The sequence below is a fragment of the Camelus ferus genome, chromosome 13, assembly GCF_009834535.1.
Source record: "Camelus ferus isolate YT-003-E chromosome 13, BCGSAC_Cfer_1.0, whole genome shotgun sequence".
NCBI lineage: Eukaryota > Metazoa > Chordata > Mammalia > Artiodactyla > Camelidae > Camelus > Camelus ferus.
In genome coordinates, this window is record NC_045708.1 from 6,766,896 (window position 1) to 6,786,944 (window position 20,049).

Below are 20,049 nucleotides of genomic sequence, written 5' to 3' on the forward strand. Positions count from 1 at the left end.
TGTATGGAGGAAAAGATGGATTCTTTGAAACTTTCTATAGTTTCTTCTTGAAAAGCCCAAAAAGTGATTGTCTTAACATTAAGAAGGGTGATCTTTTGCCTAAAACTATTGACAGTTGCGTAGACTGTTTGGGAGATGTGGAGCTGTGATTGGACAGTTACTGCTGACGTGACCTTCTGTATGTTACATGGTAACGAGCTGACTCATCACAGCCCTTGACTTTGGTGGGTCTGCAGGTCCATGCAACAGCCGTCCTTCCTGGTGCCGTACATGCTGTGTAGGAATCTCCCCTACGGCTTCATTCAAGAACTGGTGAGAACCACTCACCAGGATGAAGAAGTGTTCAAGCAGGTAAAGTTTTGTGAACTTGCTACTGAAACTTTTCACTTAGGAGGCTTCTCTGCAAAGGCAGACTTCTAAATATACCATACTTTGAAAACATCGGTTCCTGAATTTGAATATGCATGTGTTATTTGCCCAGAGAAAGCTACCTGAGGTTCCTGTCTTGAGGAAATCAGACTGACAGCTACATTGTTCAAATCAAGTGCCCATTTCAGCTAGTAAGTCAAACATCAAGTATTTTAAACTTGGTCTGTGCTAAGTGCTTTGGGAGGTTAGAAATATAAGACCCTGTCTGATTTCAAGAAGCTTTTAGCACAATACATAAGACATGATGTGCATTTGCCAGAAAAGTAGTGTTGAAAAGCAGTTCTCTGAGTTTACAAAAAGGAGATTAATAAATTAAAGACCAAATTAGCTCAGCAGCAGTCTGCACGTCTCATAAAATCATTGTCTTCTCACCACTAAGCTGGGAATGGTGTCTCATACCTTACTGATCACTTCATTCATTAAATATTCATACATTGTTGATATCCCATTGTGTAAAGTCAAGTGAAAATGCAGATATGCAACATTTAATAAGAAAGCTTAATAATAGTAATAACTAATAAACTTAGTCTTGAAGGTTTCTTCCAAGGTGAAACTTTGGCATTAATTTTGATTACTGTTTTATAACCTGTGTTGTAAAGTAAGCACTTTGCCACAGCAACTATCACACAGCTGTTTCCCTTGATAAAAGGATTTTTATGACATTTTCTAACAAGTTGTTATATGATGATTTCCTTTTTTGGTTCCAGAAAGTGTAACAGAGGTGATAGCTATAAATGATATGATTCCTTTTAATCTATTTTTATACCAAACATTTTTTGCAACTATTCATATTAAGGACTTTGAAATCTCAGAAAGTATGTTTTCAGTAGTTTTCAAGATATCAGTAAAAGAAGAATCCAGGAGTAAAAATCCCATTTAGTGTTGTGGACTCTGTATTTGGAATTTATCAACTGCTCATCTTGAATCATGGTCTTGTTGACTTATAGGAGTATTTCAGGCATCATAGTGAGCTTTTCTTCCTTAGAAAGTTATGTCAACTCTAATGGAAATAAATGTCTCGGGGGATTTAAGTGATGCACTGTGTTATATGTGTAATATGCATGAGCTAGAATACTTTATTAAAAAGACATCATTTGAGGAACACAGAGTAGATTTAACTGTATAAAAGCTCAGTGATGAGCTAAAAGAGGTATGTTATGCCTATTTTATTCATAAAGAAACTTATATAGAAGCTGTGAAATGACCTCTTTGTTTTTTTAAAAATTGAGGTGAAATTCACATAGTATAAAGTAAATCATTTTGAAGTATCCAAATCAGTGGCATTTAGTACATTCACAATATTGTGCAACCACTGCAGACCAGTTTACTTTTAATTACAGAATTCTGCCACTCAGTCTTGAACTCTCCTTTGTTATATATCAGCATGTGTCTTTCCTAGAGAGAAATGATGAGTAAAAGGCAGTTGCTGAACTGAAAAACAGCATTTTACGTTTTTGTCTTAAGAGTGTGGCGGATTTGAATTATTAAATCTTTTGACTGAAATTGCAGTCTCCCTTTAATGTTTCAGATGTTCATAGATAAATAAGCAGAAATAAATAGCAGCTAGAATTTAGGATTTAGGAGAGGAACATTTGGAGCTTTTTTTAATCAGTGCTGGGAAATATTTATTTGAAAATGAAATTATTTAAAATATGTAAGTCAGGCAAATTGTATAATGCTTGACCATTTGAAAAATACTATGCTTAGTAATATTTTGTCTGCTTATTATAAATTAAACCCTACTTGCAAAAGAGGAAAACTCTACTAGAAAGATAAAGAAGTTTTACTTTATAGCATCCTTGAAGAAAATGCTTAGAGATGTTTCTAAATGATCAATTATGAAATGTGTTTTTGGTGGTTCTGGAACTACTGTTTGTTTTTCACCTTGATGGTGGTTTTGGCCTTTCCCATCCCCACACCTAAGCATCACCTCTCCATTTTTAGCTAGCTTACGAAAGCACATTATTTCTGCCCTGATTGAGTGGCGAGAACTGGAATGATTTCATCCAGAGCTGTGTTGATATCTCAAGGCACTTTGTAATTCAAGGCACCTTTTTTTTTATACAGTGCTCCTCAAATGACAAAGGTGCTCCATACAGTTGTATGAAATTAGGAAAGGGAATTTTTCAGGTTTTCTAGTGGCTTTAGAGAACACTCCTTTTTTCAACTTGGCATGCAGACTGTCAGCTGTTGTTTACAACATTTTCTCCTTCATGTTATTAGCCTTGAATCCCAGCCAACTCCCTGAATGTGCTGCTCAGTGAATGCATTGTGAAATTTAAAGATGAGCTGTGCTGAGCACATTTTGCAGAGTGTTCCTGGTATTAATGGTGAACTTGTAAAAGTAAATTTGAGTGCCCGTAAGCTCCAAAATCAGGTTATTGTATTCATCACACCATATATGGGGGTAAGGCATTCTAATAAGGTTTTCTTTTTCAGTTTCAACATTTGTCGGCTGTCTCTTTGTTCCACATAATTTAAGTTAATGTAATAATAATAATACTCATTATTGGTTTGTTTTTCTTGTTCTCTTCAAAATAAACAAGGAAAGATGGAAAGAATTAGATATAGGTGTGGGGGTGGCAACACAAAATTTCTTAAAATGTTGATAGAGTTGAAAAAATATTGGAACATTTAGTCCAGTTTCTTTACAGATTATAGGTGCTTGGTAATCAGAAACACACGCTTTGCTGAGATATGCAGAATTTAGTTGATCAGCACAAAGAGCCCTGGAGGGTCCTACAGCTGGCTCCACATTTGTGAGGTTCTCTTGAATCATGGGGAGTCTTGTCAGAGTTTTAGGGTTCACTGAGTCCCATTACTTCTGAAGAACTCAGCTCTGCTACTTTGCGGTTAGCCTGTGAAAGGACAGAACAATACTCTGTGGCTGGAGTCTAGGCTCCTTTATTGCAAAACAGCCTTTTCTTAAGAATATGAAAACGAATATATGTATGTATATGCATGACTGGACACTGTGCTGTACACCAGAAATCGACACAGTGTAACTGACTATACTTCAATTAAACAAACAAATAAACAAACAAAAATAGCCTTTTCTTGGGGGGAGGTATGCCAGGACTTTCAGATTCAGCACTTGACTTGATATGCCTCCGTTCTTCAGTTCTCTTAAACTTATATTTCTGATTTTTTTTTTTATTGTAGATCTTTATCCCCATTTTACAAGGCCTGGCTCTCGCTGCCAAAGAGTGCTCGCTTGACAGTGACTACTTTAAGTACCCCCTCATGGTAAAACTTATTCTTTTTCTTGTCACCCATTCAGTAAATGCTTTTCTTCCAGATTATTTTAACATACACTCTTCTTTCAGGTCCATGATCAGCCTTGTTTTCAGATTTAAAACATGAAATCACTGTGTTGGCCATGCAGAGTGTTTGGTGTGCAGTGCGATGCATCGGAGAAGACAGTTAGCAGCACGGTGCCTAGTCCACCCATCCGAGTCCTAGACAGGAGTCAGGGGTGCAGTCATTAAAATGTACTTCGCCTTACTCTATAGCATATGAAAACGATAAATATTGGTGGTGTCCTTCTGATTCTCCTACAAACGAGCATACTGTATTTGGGATGAAATTTTGTTATTTAAAAAGAAAACTATTACAAGTGCAAATTAAAAGGTAGAGTTATAGCAAGAAAAGGAACACAATTTTATCTTTCTGTAGTAACTTTCTGCAGAAAATCACAGAGTGATTCTCTTGTTCATCGTTCCTCTTTCCTGAGGCTGTACACTTCACTTCAGGCTTTACTTGGAGAACAGAAATCTGCTTAGTTCCCCCAGACACTTAGAGCAAGCATGAACTGTGAACAGGACTTTCAGCTGGCTTCTCATCAAGGGTCTTGCCTGTTGTGAAGACACTGGAACCAGAAAGAAAAAAAGAGGCTCTTTTCTCTTCTGAATTTGCTGCTTTAAACTTGGGAGACAAATCCTTTGAGGTGTTACTGAGTATTTTTCATTCTAGGATTACAAGGAAAAATATCAAAACACGAAATCAGTTAACTCTGTATAAATACAACCTTGTGTAAAGGGAGGCTTGAGTTAAACTGGTATGTTTGCTGCAGTTAATTCACTGCTTCCCAAGGACCTCTACAGTGTCACACACCGGGGACACAGGAACTAATGAGACAAGGTGCCTTTCTGCACGGTGCTCATAATCTACTGCAAAAATCAAGACCGCAGCCACACAGTCAGATAATGGCACCATGATCAGTGCTAATACCGAGGTATACACAAAGGGGGCATTTATCTATTTCAGAAAGTCAAAGGTAAGCTAAAAGGCTAAACGTCACAGACAAAGCTGGGAAGTTAGAAGGTGAAGTGGGAAGTCTGACTTTTAAAAATAATTTTCAATAGATGTTATGTCAGGGTTCTTCCCAGTAGAAGTGTTACTCAGGTTCCTAATGAAATTCTGTTAATCCTTACGCATTGTTCTGTCTTGTGGCACATAAAAGGAAGTGAAGTAATCTGATTGTTTTGAGTTCAGTGATGAATTATTTTAGTGCACATTAATTATGACTGTATTATGTAAATATTCCCTCATGGAATTGTTGGCTTTTCTATAATGGTTTGAATTAGCTTGATGTTTCAGTAAGGAGCTTTTAGTGTCAGATATCAACAAAATGTTCTTCCTGGGCAGAAGACAAAGGCCTCCCTTAATGACAGACAATAGCTTGTTTTGTACCATTAGTGATGCTTGTACAGCGATGAGTGCTGTGAGAGAAAGGACAGTACTTTGAGGCAGGAAGAGGGAGACCATCGGAGCTGAAATCAGAAAGAATTGTGTTATCCTCTAGATCAGTGGGTCCCAACTTTGCCATACCTTGGAGTCACCTGGGGATCTTTAAAAAAACACCTATGCCTGGCTCTCCAACGCTGTGATTTAATTCGTTGGGGGTGTGGCAAGGGTGTGGCTTGGCACTGGGCGTTTCAGAGGCTTCCCAGGTTCTGCTAATGCGCAGCCAAGTTTGGGACCCAGGTGCTGGGCAGTGAGAACCTTCCCTTCTCAGTGGCTTCTCAGAGACATGTCAGTGCCCACGTGCATCAACTCAAAAGCTTCCACCAGCTGGTTTAGAGGCTTTTATAGCAATGTCCAGATCACAGAGAAAATTACTATTAAAGTAGTATTTCTTTGTACTACCATGGCTATGTTAAACTGTGTTTATATGCCTAAAAGATATTTTTCCTGATTCTCTAATAACAGAACAATTGGAACTCCAAAGAAAAATGTTGGAGTTCTCACAAAACCAGGGATCTTGAAACCAAGTAGTACTTTTAAATATATTCTGAATTTGGTAGCTTATTAAGTTTTAATTATTTATAATCCTGTTTAATGCTGGCAAGACTAGCCATCTGAAGTTTATGAAGCATATCTTTTTTTTTTTTTAATGGAAGGAATGGAGATTAAACCCAGGATCTCATGCATGCTAAGCATGTGCTCTACTACTGAGCTGTACCCTCCCCTCCTCACAGAAGCATAGCTTTTTGATATAGAAAGATGTTAAATGAAAAAGTCGTTTACTATAAAAATATGCTTATTTATCTCTGTGTGTATATGTACAAAAATATGTCTGGAAAGCTGTTGGCCCAAATATCAAAACAGGTTATCTCTGAGAGTAAAGTTTATGAGTGGTTTTTAGTTTCATTTTATATTTCTGTTTCATCTGAAGTTTTTTGCAATGTGCATGTTTTATTCATCAGAAAAGCAGTGGAGTGATTAGCATTTTGTTGGGAATGCAGATGTGTTTGTAGCAACATTAAAGCTCTGTCTTGATATTACACATGGCAGTCAATTTAGAATGAAATACATTTGAATGACACTTTCTGATCTTGTTTCTAGGCTTTAGGTGAGCTCTGTGAAACCAAGTTTGGAAAGACACACCCTGTGTGCAATTTGGTAAGTGCAATGGGCCTGCACATTCAGTGAATGTATAACACAGAAGATATTTTTAAGTAACATTATCTGGAAAACACTCCTTGGAGGACATTTAGATGGAGATACGACTAACACATGTGGGTACCTCTCAAATGTTACGTTGTTGTCGTATTCATCATTTCGTATTCATCATTTCCTGGGCTGACGTTACTCACTCTCTTTTGTGATTCGGGGGGACAAGTATAGTACAGCTAGAATAACAGGTCCTACAGGAAACAATTCCTCGAGTCCTTTGAGGATAGGAATAGTCCATTTCAGCTGTATCAAAGAGTATCTTGAAATATAAAAATTAAAAGGATATCTTGTAAAAATAAAGAGGAATTGGAGGGTTTTCCTTCACCTAAAATGAGGAAACACTGACAGAGATCCTAACACATTTGTGACCCTCGTGTTTTTGGATGTGAAGTGTCAGCCGTTGTGCTGGTGGCTAAGGGCCAACCGACCAGGTAGGCTTCTCCGAACACTGTCTCATTTTTACCTCCCTTGCTGACTGAGCAGCTTCGTTTGCCTCTTCTGCTTTTTTGGCCCAGGTTGCTGCTTTGCCGTTGTGGTTGCCCAAATCCTTAAGCCCTGGCTCTGGGCGGGAGCTGCAGAGGCTCTCTTATCTGGGGGCTTTCTTTAGCTTCTCAGTCTTTGCAGAAGATGATGTAAGTACATTTGCACCTTGCTGCCCTTATGTTCAGATTCCTCCCCAAATGCACATTATGTGTTGATGGAATTTCTGCTTTCTCCTTCCAGGCTAAAGTGGCTGAGAAGTATTTCTCAGGGCCCGCCATTACCCTGGAAAACACTCGCGTGGTTAGCCAGTCACTACAGCATTACTTGGAGCTGGGAAGGGTAGGTGTTCAGAAAATGAATCCAAAGGATGAATATGTCTTCAGTTCTGAAAGTTAAAAGCAGCAAAATTATAGGCTAATTATAGCATAATGAAGGTAGTCTGGTCTTACCCTGGAAAGGAAGTCAATAGCTCAGTCTATTTTATTAAACCTGTAACTGCTTCCGTGCTCCAGCCCACATTCTGCTTTCATGCCGATTATCTTGACACAGTTAAATGTGGACTCTTCTTCTCCTGTAGTCAGGCTCTTCTAAGATGAGTGGATGTGGAAGAGGAGAAAAAGTGGGAAAGAGTTTAGCTTTTCTTGAAGTCAAAAGGAATCATTTATAAAACAAAGTTTTCTTTTTTTTTTTTCCCTTCCCTTATGAAATAAATTTCAGCAAGAGCTTTTCAAGATCCTGCATAGTATTTTGTTAAATGGTGAAACCCGGGAGGCTGCCCTTGGTTACATGGCAGCTGTTGTCAACGCCAACATGAAGAAGGCACAGATGCAAGTAGGTTTCCCCAAGAACTGCTGTTATTTGTTTGCTAAAGTCATTTATCCAACTCATGTTCAGTGCCTACCAGATCTTGTTCTAGGAAATGGAGATACATTGTTGAACAAGATAGACAAACTTCCTACATTTGTGGGGCTTATTATGTTCTGTAGGGTAAATGAGTAGATGTGTAAATATATTATTTCAGACAGTCATAGAATCTATGAAGCAAATAAAGCGAGGCTGAGGACTTGAAAGTAACCATGGAGGTACCAGAAGGAAGGCAAGGCAGTGTCCAAGGTGGAGATGTTTGATCAGAGACCTGACTGATAAGAAAGAGCCGGTCATAGCAAGGCTGAGAAAAGAGCCTTCTAGATACGTATAAGGCCAGAGGTGGGAATGAAGGAGTTTTGGCACAAGCCCCACGTGCAGGCTTTTGTGGTTGGAGGATGGTGAACAGCAGAGAAACAGGCAGGTCATGGGCTGGAGGAGTGGGCAGAATCTCCATCAGGCAGGGCGGACATCGTAAGAACTGTGATGGGAGCCACGGGAGGGTTTTCAGGAAGGAAATCACCAAATGTGCTGGGTGGAGTGTGGGCTAAGGTGGCTAAGGATTGGCTAAGGTGGGCTAAGGTAAAGTTGTGCCAAAATTTCTACTCAGATTATGATTTTGAATACTTTTATATCTCCCAGACTGATGATAGGTTGGTATCTACAGACGGATTTATGCTGAATTTCCTTTGGGTGCTGCAGCAGCTCAGCACCAAGATCAAGTTAGAGACGGTGGATCCCACATATATATTCCACCCGAGGTGTCGGATCACTCTTCCCAACGATGAGACCAGAGTGAACGCGACGATGGAGGATGTGAACGACTGGCTGACTGAACTTTGTGAGTCACATGTCCATCATTAGGTCGTTAAAACACTGCCCTTCTGGTTTTGTTTTATTTTTTAAAGTAAAACGGTAGAATAGATACACATCCTGTATCAGAAGGTCCAGGTGAACTCAGAGCGTCCTGGCACAGTTTGACACCAGCTGCAGCGTCCCTGTCTGTCACCTCGCTGCCCCCAGCTCTCTCTTGCCCTTGCTGCTGTCCTCAGTCATCACTGCCTGTGTTCACTGACTCCTCTTCCCCTAAAGCTGCTATATCAGAGTTTCCTTACATTTTTCGGGTTCCCTCTAAGGGCTGTGGTGGTGGACGGAGTGTGTGTAAGGTCTTGATTGCTTGTCTTGTTCCGGGAGTTAACATTACTGTTATATACAAGTCATCACTTTTTTTTAGTTGAAATGTTGATTTACAATGTTGTGTTAGTTTCTGGTGTAAAGTCATTAGTTTTTTTTAACTTTATGTATTTATTTTACATATTTTTAAAATTGAAATATAGTTGATGTGCAGTATTGTATGTTACAGGTATACAATACAGCAATTCACAGTTTTTAAAGGTTATACTCCATTTATGGTTATTAAAAGATATTGGCTATATTCCCCATGTTGTACAACATATCCTTGTAGCTTCTTCTATACGTCATGGTTTGTACCTCTGAATCCTCTGTCTCCATCTTGCCCTCCTCCCTTCCCTCTCCCCACTGGTAACCACTAATTACTTCTCTACTCTGTGATTCTATTTCTTTTCTGTTATATTCTCTAGTTTGTTGTATTTTTTTTTGATTCCACATGTAAGTGGTATCTTACAGCATTTATCTTTCTCTGTCTGAAAGTCGTAACTTTTTCATGGCCAGACTTTACTGGCCAGTACAAAGCTGTTTCTGAGTCATGGTACATTTGAAACAAAACATAACGCAGCAATGTAATCTATAAAGATTTTAGTGTGCCTTCCATTTGCCCTTCCCTTACATACTACAGGAAGGTTCCTATTTGTAGGCTTATGGGATTATCAGGAAAAGAACTTTAATAAATATCTTAATAGCAGCTCTGCTGTCTTCTAGTTAAATATGAGGAGACCAAGGCTCCAGAAGGTGCCAAGCTCACCCAGCTTGTCATTCAGCAAGTCGCAGCTACTGCTCAGGTCTGCTGAGCGGAGTCCAGGGCTCTACTCTGCCACACGCCCTGACCTGAGTTCATCCTTCGGGATGTTTAGTTCGGTTGCAGTTTCTCATACTTGTTAATAGCGAGGGAAGCAGTCTAATTCTGTAAGAAATTTCTGTTTGATTCAGAAGACTTGATTCCAATAAGCCAAGCAAACTCCAGAATTAGGATCTGGGCTCCTGGGTCAGGGCCAGGGAAGTCAGGATTGTGGAGAAGATCAAAGGGGGTTCTCTAGAGATCTGGCTGCCCAGAGGAAGGCTGGAGCCAAGGAAGACCCTTTCTGTGAAAGGGGAAGAAAGAAGAGAACCTTCCCTGATTGACCACAACTGTTTTCCTGACTAAATGCAGTCGTAACCCAGAGAGGTCCAGGGGGACAGAGGGAGAGAATGCAGAGAAGTAGAGACAGAGTAGACAAGAGAAGGAAAGACACAGGCAAAGAGAAGTTATGGATGCCTGTGACAGATAAGATATTTTTGTGTATGTTGTTAGAGAATGTTCTAATTTCATTCTTTTACATGTAGTTGTCCAGATTTCCCAGTACCACTTATTGAAGAGACTTTCTTTTCTCCATTGTATATTCTTGCCTCCTTTGTCATAGATTAATTGACCATAAGTGGGTGGGTTTATTTCTGGGCTTTCTATCCTGTTCTGTTGATCTATGTGTTTGTGTTTGTGCCAGTACCATACTGTTTTGATTACTGTAGCTTTGTAGTATAGTTTGAAGCCGGGGAGCATGATTCCTCCAGCTCCATTCTTCTTTCTCAGTGTTGTTTTTTTCTCTTTGGGGGTCTTTGTGTTTCCATGCTTATTAAAAAATTTTTGTTTCAGTTCTGTGAAAAATGCCGTTGGTAATTTGATAGGGATTGCATTGAATCTATAGATTTCCTTAGGTAGTAAGGTCATTTTAGCAGTATTGACTTTTCCAATGCAAAAACATGGCATATCTTTCCATCTGTTTGCCAGCACTATTTCTAATAGGGAATAATTAGAAAAAACAAATATGTCCTAACAGTAGGGAAATGGCTATAGAATCTACAGCTTATAAACATAATCTAATACCATTTTGAGGTTTAATAAGGATGTTTAAATAATACAAGTGGTTATATAAAATACATCAGGAAGACATCACAAAAGTTTGCTGGTAAAATATGTAAACATTTAATCAGATGAGGCAGAATATCTGATCATTAAACCGAGTCACAGGAAACCTGTTTTTTTTATAACACTACTAAAGTCTGTAATTTTTTAAAAGTGTCCTTAAACTTCTTGAAAATGCAAGTTAATTTTGTCTTCTTAATTGTGCTTTTCTTCTGAATAGTCACACAATAAGTTTTATTTAGGGGATGATGTTCTTTTTCGTAGATGGAGATCAGCCTCCGTTTTCTGAGCCGAAATTCCCTACGGAATGCTTCTTTCTTACCCTGCACGCCCACCACCTCTCTATTCTGCCGAGTTGCCGTCGCTATATCCGTAGACTCCGGGCCATCCGGGAGCTGAATAGGTACGTGCGTGATGCCATGTCCTGAGTTGCTTGATTCACTACTTGTTCTCAGAAGCAGGCAGTTCCATTGTGACCAGTAAACATGAATATGAGGGTACCTGTGTTACAGTACATTATCTGCCTCTGCTACCACATCCATGTTTCTTTGTTGGCCAGAGTCCTTTACATGGTGATGTGACCCAAACTTTGATTACCATAGACTTCCATTAACTTTTTCCACTGGGCACCGGATTATCAGGAGGCACTTTTTAAAGGATCTCTTTGGTTCCAGTCATCCTTTCTCCTTGGACTATGAAACAGTAACTCTGGTTTCCCTTAATAAACAAGATCATTAACTCCTGCCAACATGTAATTCAGTTTTTTGCATGTTGTCCCGTGACATAAGAAGTCCAAAGTGGCCAGTCATTATCCTAGTCATTAGCACCGTTGTTGTTTTTCTTAATCTAAACATTACTCCCCAAGTACCAGCACCTCCAAACAAACAAAAGTCAAAGGAATAGGAGGCAGATATTTTTTTTGAACAGGTCATCTGGAATAAAAATGGAGTAGCCATTTCCACAGTTTGTTCCAGGACTGGGATAGTCTGAGTATAATGTATGTCATACTGAGAAAGTATGTCATACCAATATCTGCCTTGATTTAAAATAGAATTAATCACTTATTAATTCTAATAGTTACCCAGTAGATTTCTTAATATTTTTTTTCTGCACATAATAATGTTGTCTGTAAATGATGACAGTTTTCTTTCTCATAATTTTCTTTTCCATGACTTCATGCCCTGGCTATAATTTTTACTACAATCTGGAGTAGAAATAACCTTCTTGAAATTTCTCTCTCATCCCAATTAATCGGGGAAAGCCTTTTGAATATCCTCTAAGATTAAGGAAATTCCCTTTTGTTTCTGATTTTCTAAAGTTTTTTAAATTTTTAACAGGAGTTCAATTTTATTAAATTGTTTTTCCATCTCTGTTGAGGAGATCAGATTTTTTTCCCTTTATTCTATTAATAGGGTTGAAATAACATCACTTTGCTTTCTGACATCAAGCTAATCTTAAATTCTTGGAATAAGCTCAGCTTATATATTATCACTTTTAGATCTCATTGGATATTCTATTTGCTAATATTCTGTTTAGGATTTTTTAGTCTATATTCAAAAGAAAGATTGACCATAATTTTTATTTCTTTTTAAGGCCTTCTCAAATTTTGTTATCAGCATGATGCTTGCCACATGGTATGAGTTGGGGAGTGTTCCCTCTTTTTATATTTTTGGGAAGAGTTTATTGTGTAAGAATTATTTTATTTCTTTCTTAAATGTTTGGAAACATCAATGAAGCTGTCTGGGCTTCTATGTGGGAAGTTTTTTAAATTATGTGTTTTATTGTTAATAGAAGTAGAGCTATTTAGATTTTTATTTCATCTTGTGTCAGTTTTCCCCATGATACTTAAAGTTTTAAAACTTTTAGGTACAAAATTGTTCATAATATCTTTTTATCATTTTTATGTCTATAGGATCTTTATTACTTCCTCCTCCTGTCTTTTAGTTTAATTTGCTTTTTGTTGATGTTTCTATTGCTTCTTGAGGTTGATACTTAAATCATTCATTTTCAGCCCTTTCATATGTGTTGAATTTCCTTCTAAGCATGCCTTGGCTGCATCCTCATTTTTATCATGTCATTTTTTTAAATTGAGGTATAACTGACATATTATATTAGTTGCAGGTGTACAACGTAATGGTTTGATGTTTGTATATATTGCAAAACGATCACCACAGCAAGTCTCGTTAACATCTATCACCATACATAGTTACAGATTTTTTTTCTTGTGATGAGAACTTTTAAAATCTACTCTCAGCAACTTTCACATATGCAATACAGTGTGATTAACTATAGTCACCATGCTGTATAAGTACATACTCATGACTTACTTAGTTTATAACTAGTGATTTGTACCTTTTGACCCCCTTCACCCAATTTGTCCATCCTACTCCTCCTGACAGGCAGCCACCAGTCTTGTTCTCTGTATCTTTGTATCTATGAGCTTGGTTTTTTGTGTTTTTTTAAAGATTCCACATATAAGTGAGGTTATGCAGTATTTGTCTTTTCTCTGTCTATTTCACTTAACATAATGCCCTCAAGGTCCATCCATGTTGATACAAATGGCAAGATTTCATTCTTTTTTATGGCTGAGTAATACTCCTCTGTGTTTGTGTGTGTTTGTTGTGTGTGTGTGTGTGTGTGTGTATCACATTTCTTTATTCATTCATCTGTTGGTGGACACTTAGCTTATTTCCTTATCTAGGCTATTTTAAGTAATGCTTCAGTGAACATTTGAGATTGTGATTTCATTTCCTTCATATATATATACCCAGAAGTGGAATTGCTGGATCATGTGGTAGTTCTATTTTTAATTTTTTGAGGAAACTTCATACTGTTTTCCATAGTGGCTACACCAATTTGCATTCCCACCAACAGTGTAGGAGGGTTCTCTTTTCTCTACATTCTTGACAATACTTATTTCTGATCTTTTTCCATAGTGGCTGTGCCAGTTTGCATTCCCACCAACAGTGTAGGAGGGTTCTCTTTTCTCTACATTCGCAACAACACTTATTTCGGATCTCTTTGGTAGTCTAACAAGTGTGAGGTGATATCTCAGTGTGGTTTTGATTTGCATTTCCCTGATAATCAGTGATGTTGAGCACCTGTTGGTATGTCATATTTTATTGTTCAAAATATTTTCCAATTTTTATTACTTCTTACTTGATTTGTGGGTCATATAAAGATTACATTGTTTAAATTCCAGATTCTTGGGGGATTTGTTCATTTATCTTTTGTTACCAGTTCTTAGCTAAATTCCCTTGTGATCAGAGTTCTGATTTGTGCATTCTCATTTGTCTTCTTTAAACTTTATTGAGATTTGCTTTGTAGCCAACGTTTACATTAGTAAGTATTCCATAGAGGCCTGGGAAGAATGTGCTTTCTCTGTTGTTTATTGCAGCATTTCATACATGTCAATTAAGTCAAGTTCATTTTTTATTTGAATTTTTCTTAACGTTTGCTGATTTTATCAGCTTATAGTATCAGTTATTGAGAGAGGCATATACAGACGTCAGACTATGATCTGTCTGCTCCTCCATCCTGGAATGGATGCCATCCTGGGATCTCATCACTCCCACTGACTCTGGAGGATACACTTCAGTGGCACCACCTGCCACCTCCACTCCCAGCCTACAGTGAGAGTTGGTGCTCCTCAGAGTTGCTGGTGTCCCCTCACCTCTGTAGTTTTCAGTGCTGTGATACAAGAAATATCTTCCAGGACATAGTTGGAGTATGTGTGTGTTTTGAGAGGACAATTATCTGACCTAGTCATATATGGTAAATCTACATTAATATTCCCAGCTTCTTACACTTTGGGTTCCTTCCTCTGAATTATATTAAGGAATTCCTGACAACTCAACTTCATTTAGCATAGGCCACTGTCAATTCCAAGTTTCAGTCAACCAGCTGGGCACACAGTTAGAGGCCCTCCCAGCTATCCAGGATAAGGTCAAGTCCAGACTCTCTGGTAGTTATGTTCATGTCAGTAGATTTATCCATACTTAGAAGTATGCTAGTATGTTCCTGTCTTGCTGATCTAGCATTTTCAGAAGCCCTTCGACGCTACTGTGGAATGGAGTAATGTAATACTGTAGGTGAAACAGTGGTGTCCCAAAGATATTCACATCCCTGTCCCCAGAACCTGTGAATGTCTTAGCTTACATGGCAAAAGAGACTTTGCAGATGTGATTAATTTCAGGACTTTGCGGTGGGAAGATTTTCCTGGGTTATCTGAGTGGACCCAGTATATCAGAAGGGTCCTTTTTAGAAGGAGGCAGGAGGGTCAGAGTGAGAGAAGGAAATGTGATGACGGAAGCAGACGTCAGAGTGATGTGGGTTCACAAGCCAAGGAGTGCTTCTGCCTTTGAAAGCTGGAAACACTCTCCCCTAGAGCCTCCAGGAAGAATACATCCCTGCTGACGCATTTTAGATTTCTGACCTCTGGAACTCTAAGACTATAATTGTGTTGTATTAAGCCACTAAAGTTTGTGATAATTTGTGACAGCAGCAGTAGGAAGCTAATATAGTATATTAGCAAATCTTGTTTTTTTTTTTTCCTTCAAATGTGGCTTTTCCTGCATGTGACTTTTGTCATTGGCCCATAAGGACAGTCATTGATCTCACTCCAGTTACGGTTCAGGAAGCAATAAAGTATGATGGGTTGAAACTGAAGGGAAATTGGCATCGACCTGCAGTGTGACTACCTGCAGTGTGTACAGTCACTGCCGGAGCTGCTTCTGCTGTCAAGTGAGGCTCGGGGGATTTAGGGACTTGGGTACTTGGAGTACCTAAATTCTCCCAAGGTCCTCCCTTTGAATTCTTAGAGTCCCAGTCATTGCTCTGACATTCAGATAAGAGTTCCAGTGAGGTTATGGATTCAGTCTATATTTTCATTTGGTGATTTGTAGGGCCAGACTGCTTCTCAGTGGTCATCTTTAGAAACTCCCTGATTCATTGACTTTTCCTTGAGGCAAGATTTTAAAATCTTGAGCCTGTAATTTTATTCTGTAAGCTCTCAGCATAGTTAGAAGTAGCCACTCCAGGATTCCCTTCATTCCAGGAGATCGCTGGTGATTATTTCTGCAGCTGTTTTTTCACTGAGAGCCTTGGGCTACCAGTGTTATGCCCTCACATGCTAACTGAATCGTCACCACTTACAAACCAGCCCAGAGAGCTCATCCCAGAGGCCCATTTTTCTTGAGGGCCTATTACCTGTAACCTCTTGCCAACAAACATTAGGTCATTATTTTAGTTTCCTTTTGCTGCTGCAACAGATTACCATGACCTTCATGACTTAAAATAACATCAATGATTGTCTTAGAGTTCTGGAGGTTAGAAGTCCTAAACTCAAGGCTGCATTCCTTCTGGAAGGTCTAGGGAAGAATCTCTTTCTTGGCCTTTTCCACCTGCTAGAGACCCCCCTACATTCCTTGGTTTATGGCTACCCTTCCTCCTTTTTCAAACTCAACAGCACAGCATCTTCAGCTCCCTCTCTCTGACCTCTGTTTCACTTGTCACATTTTCTCTTACTCTGACTCCCTCTTTCTCTCAGAAGGACCCTGTGATGACATTGGGCCCATGCAGACAATCCAGGATAGTCTCCGCATCTCAAAGGCCATACCCTTAATCACCTCTGCAAGGTTCCTTTTGTAAAGTAACACGTGTTCACAGGTTCTGGGAATGAAGCTGTGACATCTTCTGGGGGTGGAGGCAGAGGGGCGGAGCATTAGTCTGTGTACCACAGACTAATGTTCTAGTTGTAGACCACAGAATGTTCTAGTTGTAGACCACAGAATCCAATTTATCTGGAATAAGCAGAAAGGATTATTAAAGGTCACTGTTCGGTTTATTGAATCATTGGAATGCCTGGAAAAGAGGACTCCCAGAGCTCTCCTTTGAATCTGGCCTGGCAGGAAGCTGCTTCAGGCAAAATCTCTCCACACCGTGCTTCTCAAAGAGCCATGCGGCTGTCACTTCTGCTTCTGTGAGGTTCACCTCTTGGTGGAAGCCAAGTCTCCTACAGAAATGCTGGCAGCAAGGGAGTCTGGGAAATGTAGTTCTTAAAACTTGTTCAACCTCTGGTTTTCTACACAATGTTTTGATAGAAAGGGTTGAAATAGTGTTAAATGAGCCAGCTTTTGAAATACAGAGCATATTACATGATCAAGAAAGGCATTCCCTCACTGACTTGGTATTTGAGGGGACGCCTGAAGGGAGTGAAGGAGCAAGTCGCAAAAGTAATCTCAGAGAGCAGGGAACGATTGTGAAAGAAAAGAAATAGTAACCTTGAATTTTCTGTCCCAGAAAAACAGGGAACAATGCATTTCATTCCAAAAGTAATGGTTACTGTATTTCATCAAATCTAAAATGCCATCAAGTTTAAGACATCATTACGTTTGAACCAGTAAGAAAGAAAAATGGCTGCCGATTTAACCATAACTTGCCATTGGGATGGGGGAGGGATGTGGGAATGTGTGTCCAAGAGTCAATGAAATGGTGGAAATGAATAGATAAAATGGATGATGGATCTGTATGTTTTCTTTCATTTGACTGTTAGTCTTTAATTTCAGAACTGTGGAAGATTTGAAAAATAATGAAAGTCAATGGAAAGATTCCCCACTGGCAACTAGACACCGGGAAATGCTGAAGCGCTGCAAAACTCAGCTTAAGGTTTGTATAGTTAATTGGAATAATTATAGACCAGCCTCATAATAGTAATTTCCCCACCAGAACATGTGCCTTGAATGAGCAGTTTAATGTCCTTATTTTTTCTTCATTATTCTTTTCCCCCAAGATAAAATGGTGCATTTAAAAACTTGTTGATGGTTTCTGTGTATCTATGTATAATATTTAAATCTCAGGACAGAAAATGCATATGCTTATGCCAATGACGATATGAATTCTTAATGGGTTTTATTATCGTCGGCTGAATATCACCTCCCTGTCCTTACCTTGTGCAAGAGCTCCCCATCTGCTAACCGCTGACCTAAAACCCACACACTCCAGTATGTCCAGCCACACCTTTTCATGACGTTTGGCAGAGTGGATTTGTGGTAGCGGCAAGACCTCTTCTCTTTGCCCCTCATTCTTCATTTAATTGAAAATGATGCATAGCACAGAACCTTACTATAGGTGGAAGGTTTCTGCTTATGAGATGTAGCTAACAATAAATGCTAACTTAAGTTGTACACAGGAAGCACAAATAGCGAGTTTATGCATTTTTCATATGTTTATGTTCAAATTATGAAGCTGAATGTTACCTGGTCATGTTTTCTGTTGATTAGTAGGATGATACGGTGAAATTTTACCTGACTTAGATTTCTGGTACAAGTTAAGATTTCAGTTTGATTCACTGATAAGTAGACCTTTCTGAGAAGCAAAATTAACCAGGGGCTCTTTTCTGGGGTCTGTAGACTCCCCCCCACCAAACACTCCAGAAATGCATTTCAAGAGGTCTACAAATTGTTTACATTTACATGTCAACGTGTGCACACGTGTTTGTTTAAACTCACAGCGGTCTTCTGATCCTCTGAAATTTAGATGCAGATTTGTCTGGCTCCTTCCCAGTAACCATCCCTGACTTCCAAAGGGCCTCCTCCCTGTCAAGCTATTTGAATATGACAGTGATGACGTACCTTTTTCAGCACTAACTCTGCGTTATGTTTTGTGCCTGGTGGTTCACCTGGCACACCTTTTCTTTTTCTTAGAGCAGAGAAAGCTCTGGAGCCACAACCAGCATCTTATAGTGAGTTAGTGATGAAACTCTCGAAGCCCTGGCACCTAGGTTTCATCCCCTGGCCCATTCCCCGCCCAGTCGCACTGTGGGTTCTCAGCTACCAACTAACCTGTGGGTGGGGCCGTCCCTGCTTCCACAGAAACTGGTACGATGCAAGGCCTGTGCTGACGCTGGTTTACTTGACGAGAGCTTCCTGAGAAGATGTCTGAATTTTTATGGCCTTCTCATTCAGCTGCTGCTCCGCATCCTGGACCCTGCCTACCCCGAGTGAGTGTGCTCTTTCCTCCTTCCTCTTCTCTACTCTTTCTTGCTCTTCTGAGTCGATACCTAAAACCAGCACCCTTACGTTATCAAGAATTCTTTTTTCAGTTTCCAGATTGTGCTTATATAGACCATGAAAGTTGTAATATTAATCAGTATTTTTGCTGTAATTAGTTACAGTTTAAATAAGGGACTGTTAGTACCTATTATATTAATTTTGATATAGTGCTTTTTAAAAATTGGCTGTAAAATCTTGATCGATAGAAAAGGGAATCTATACACTGGGAAGCTGAAAGCTGGCATTAACAGGATATTAGGATACAGGATATTCCCTAAGCACTGGGTCCCGGCAAATCTGTAGCCAGTTCAGAGAATGAGCTGAGAACATCGTTGATCAACTGGACATCGCCTCTCGGCAGTGATTTTTATTTTATTTATTATTAGTTTATTGTTACTGTGAAATCTCTGGATCACCAGTTTTGGTGAAGTTGGCCCAAGCCCTCTGAAGAGTGGAAAGTACTGAAGTACATGTATAGCTCTGTTGTCTCCGACAGTACGAGTCGCATGAAATGACCAAACATGAGCCTTTTACTTCCTTCACATTTTATTTATTGCATTAGCCTTAACAGGAAATCAAGAAAAGGGAAAACCTTTCACGCCCACCCTAGCATATCCCCGTCTTCATCATCCCCTGTTCATTTCTGGTGGTGGTTTCGTTGCCAGTGTACTTTTCACATAGTTGTAGTATAGAATGAGAGCTTTTTCCAAGTAAAACACTTACTTGTCGTGGTAGTGTAATATTCCTTACAGTTTGATGTGCATTTCATTTTGTAACCAGTACTTTTTTCTCTTTGACAGTGTAACACTGCCTTTAAATTCAGATGTCCCCAAGGTATTTGCAGCATTGCCTGAGTTTTATGTAGAAGATGTTGCTGAATTTTTATTTTTTATTGTACAGTAAGTCCCATTCACATATTACACAGTTCTAATATGTTTTTATATTTAGTGCAGACATTATATTGTGAACTATATTGCGAACCTCCATTTTATGCCACTGCTCTAACTGAATGCTGCCTGGAGACTGGAAAAATAAATCCAGCTGTGGCACTAAGCCAATTTCAATAGTATCTCAAGACAGAAGGAGGATTAACAATGCTGGTAATAATGTACTCTGTGAAAACTGCGTTGAATTTTTAATAATTGAGTGTGTGTTTCTGAGAAACAG

The 20,049-nt window shown here is 39.1% G+C and overlaps 1 protein-coding gene and 1 long non-coding RNA gene across 4 annotated transcripts in view; one reads left to right on the top strand and one right to left on the bottom strand.

Annotated features, from left to right (window-relative positions):
- UBE4B (ubiquitination factor E4B) overlaps positions 1–20,049 on the top strand; it is a 109,033-nt gene that overhangs the window by 65,860 nt on the left and 23,124 nt on the right. For all 3 annotated transcript variants that reach the window (XM_032495154.1, XM_006179901.3, XM_006179899.3), the window contains 11 exons: positions 237–351; positions 3,592–3,675; positions 6,277–6,333; positions 6,903–7,019; positions 7,111–7,209; positions 7,588–7,701; positions 8,377–8,575; positions 11,096–11,234; positions 17,398–17,497; positions 18,703–18,830; positions 19,683–19,781. In XM_032495154.1, the coding sequence (XP_032351045.1) occupies positions 237–351; positions 3,592–3,675; positions 6,277–6,333; positions 6,903–7,019; positions 7,111–7,209; positions 7,588–7,701; positions 8,377–8,575; positions 11,096–11,234; positions 17,398–17,497; positions 18,703–18,830; positions 19,683–19,781 (1,251 nt within the window). The remainder of the gene's footprint in view (positions 1–236; positions 352–3,591; positions 3,676–6,276; positions 6,334–6,902; positions 7,020–7,110; positions 7,210–7,587; positions 7,702–8,376; positions 8,576–11,095; positions 11,235–17,397; positions 17,498–18,702; positions 18,831–19,682; positions 19,782–20,049) is intronic.
- LOC116668250 lies at positions 3,311–14,572 on the bottom strand. The gene is made up of 4 exons (XR_004325332.1): positions 14,505–14,572; positions 8,811–8,820; positions 8,692–8,701; positions 3,311–3,323 (listed from the first exon to the last, which is right to left on the bottom strand). It is a non-coding gene; the product is annotated as an uncharacterized LOC116668250 (long non-coding RNA).